This window comes from Penaeus monodon, chromosome 24, assembly GCF_015228065.2.
Source record: "Penaeus monodon isolate SGIC_2016 chromosome 24, NSTDA_Pmon_1, whole genome shotgun sequence".
Classification (NCBI taxonomy): domain Eukaryota; kingdom Metazoa; phylum Arthropoda; class Malacostraca; order Decapoda; family Penaeidae; genus Penaeus; species Penaeus monodon.
In genome coordinates this window covers 6,678,194-6,678,551 of record NC_051409.1, presented here as the reverse complement: position 1 = coordinate 6,678,551, position 358 = coordinate 6,678,194, and the positions used below count along the sequence as shown (strand labels likewise).

At 41.6% G+C, this 358-nt stretch overlaps 1 protein-coding gene across 1 annotated transcript in view; it reads left to right on the top strand.

The window, feature by feature from the left end:
- The window catches only part of LOC119588527 (alpha-(1,3)-fucosyltransferase C-like), a gene marked incomplete in the record, with an annotated part of 22,185 nt that overhangs the window by 15,703 nt on the left and 6,124 nt on the right, over nt 1–358 (top strand). The window contains 1 exon segment of the mRNA XM_037937165.1: nt 73–254. Coding sequence (XP_037793093.1) covers nt 73–254 — 182 coding nt within the window.

Below are 358 nucleotides of genomic sequence, written 5' to 3'. Positions count from 1 at the left end.
CAGTTTAAGAACTCCTGATCTAGTTCATATATCCAGTTCACATAATAATCAATCAACTTGGTGTGTTTACAGGTATGGGAGATGTGGTTCCCAAACATGCAAGGTTATGCAGCCGCTGCATCCTGACTGCTGGGTCAAGGTCCTGAAAGACTATCATTTCTACATGTCCATGGAAAACAACCTGTGCGACCAATACATTACAGAGAAACTTTACAATCCGATGAGATACCACCTTGTTCCGGTGGTTTGGGGAGGTTAGTGGATGTTAAACTGAAAGTATAGTAGAATGACTTGTAGTTATTGGGTTTCGTTTATACGTCACGAAGGAAACTATAAACGTCTGATTGCCTAGGAAGCC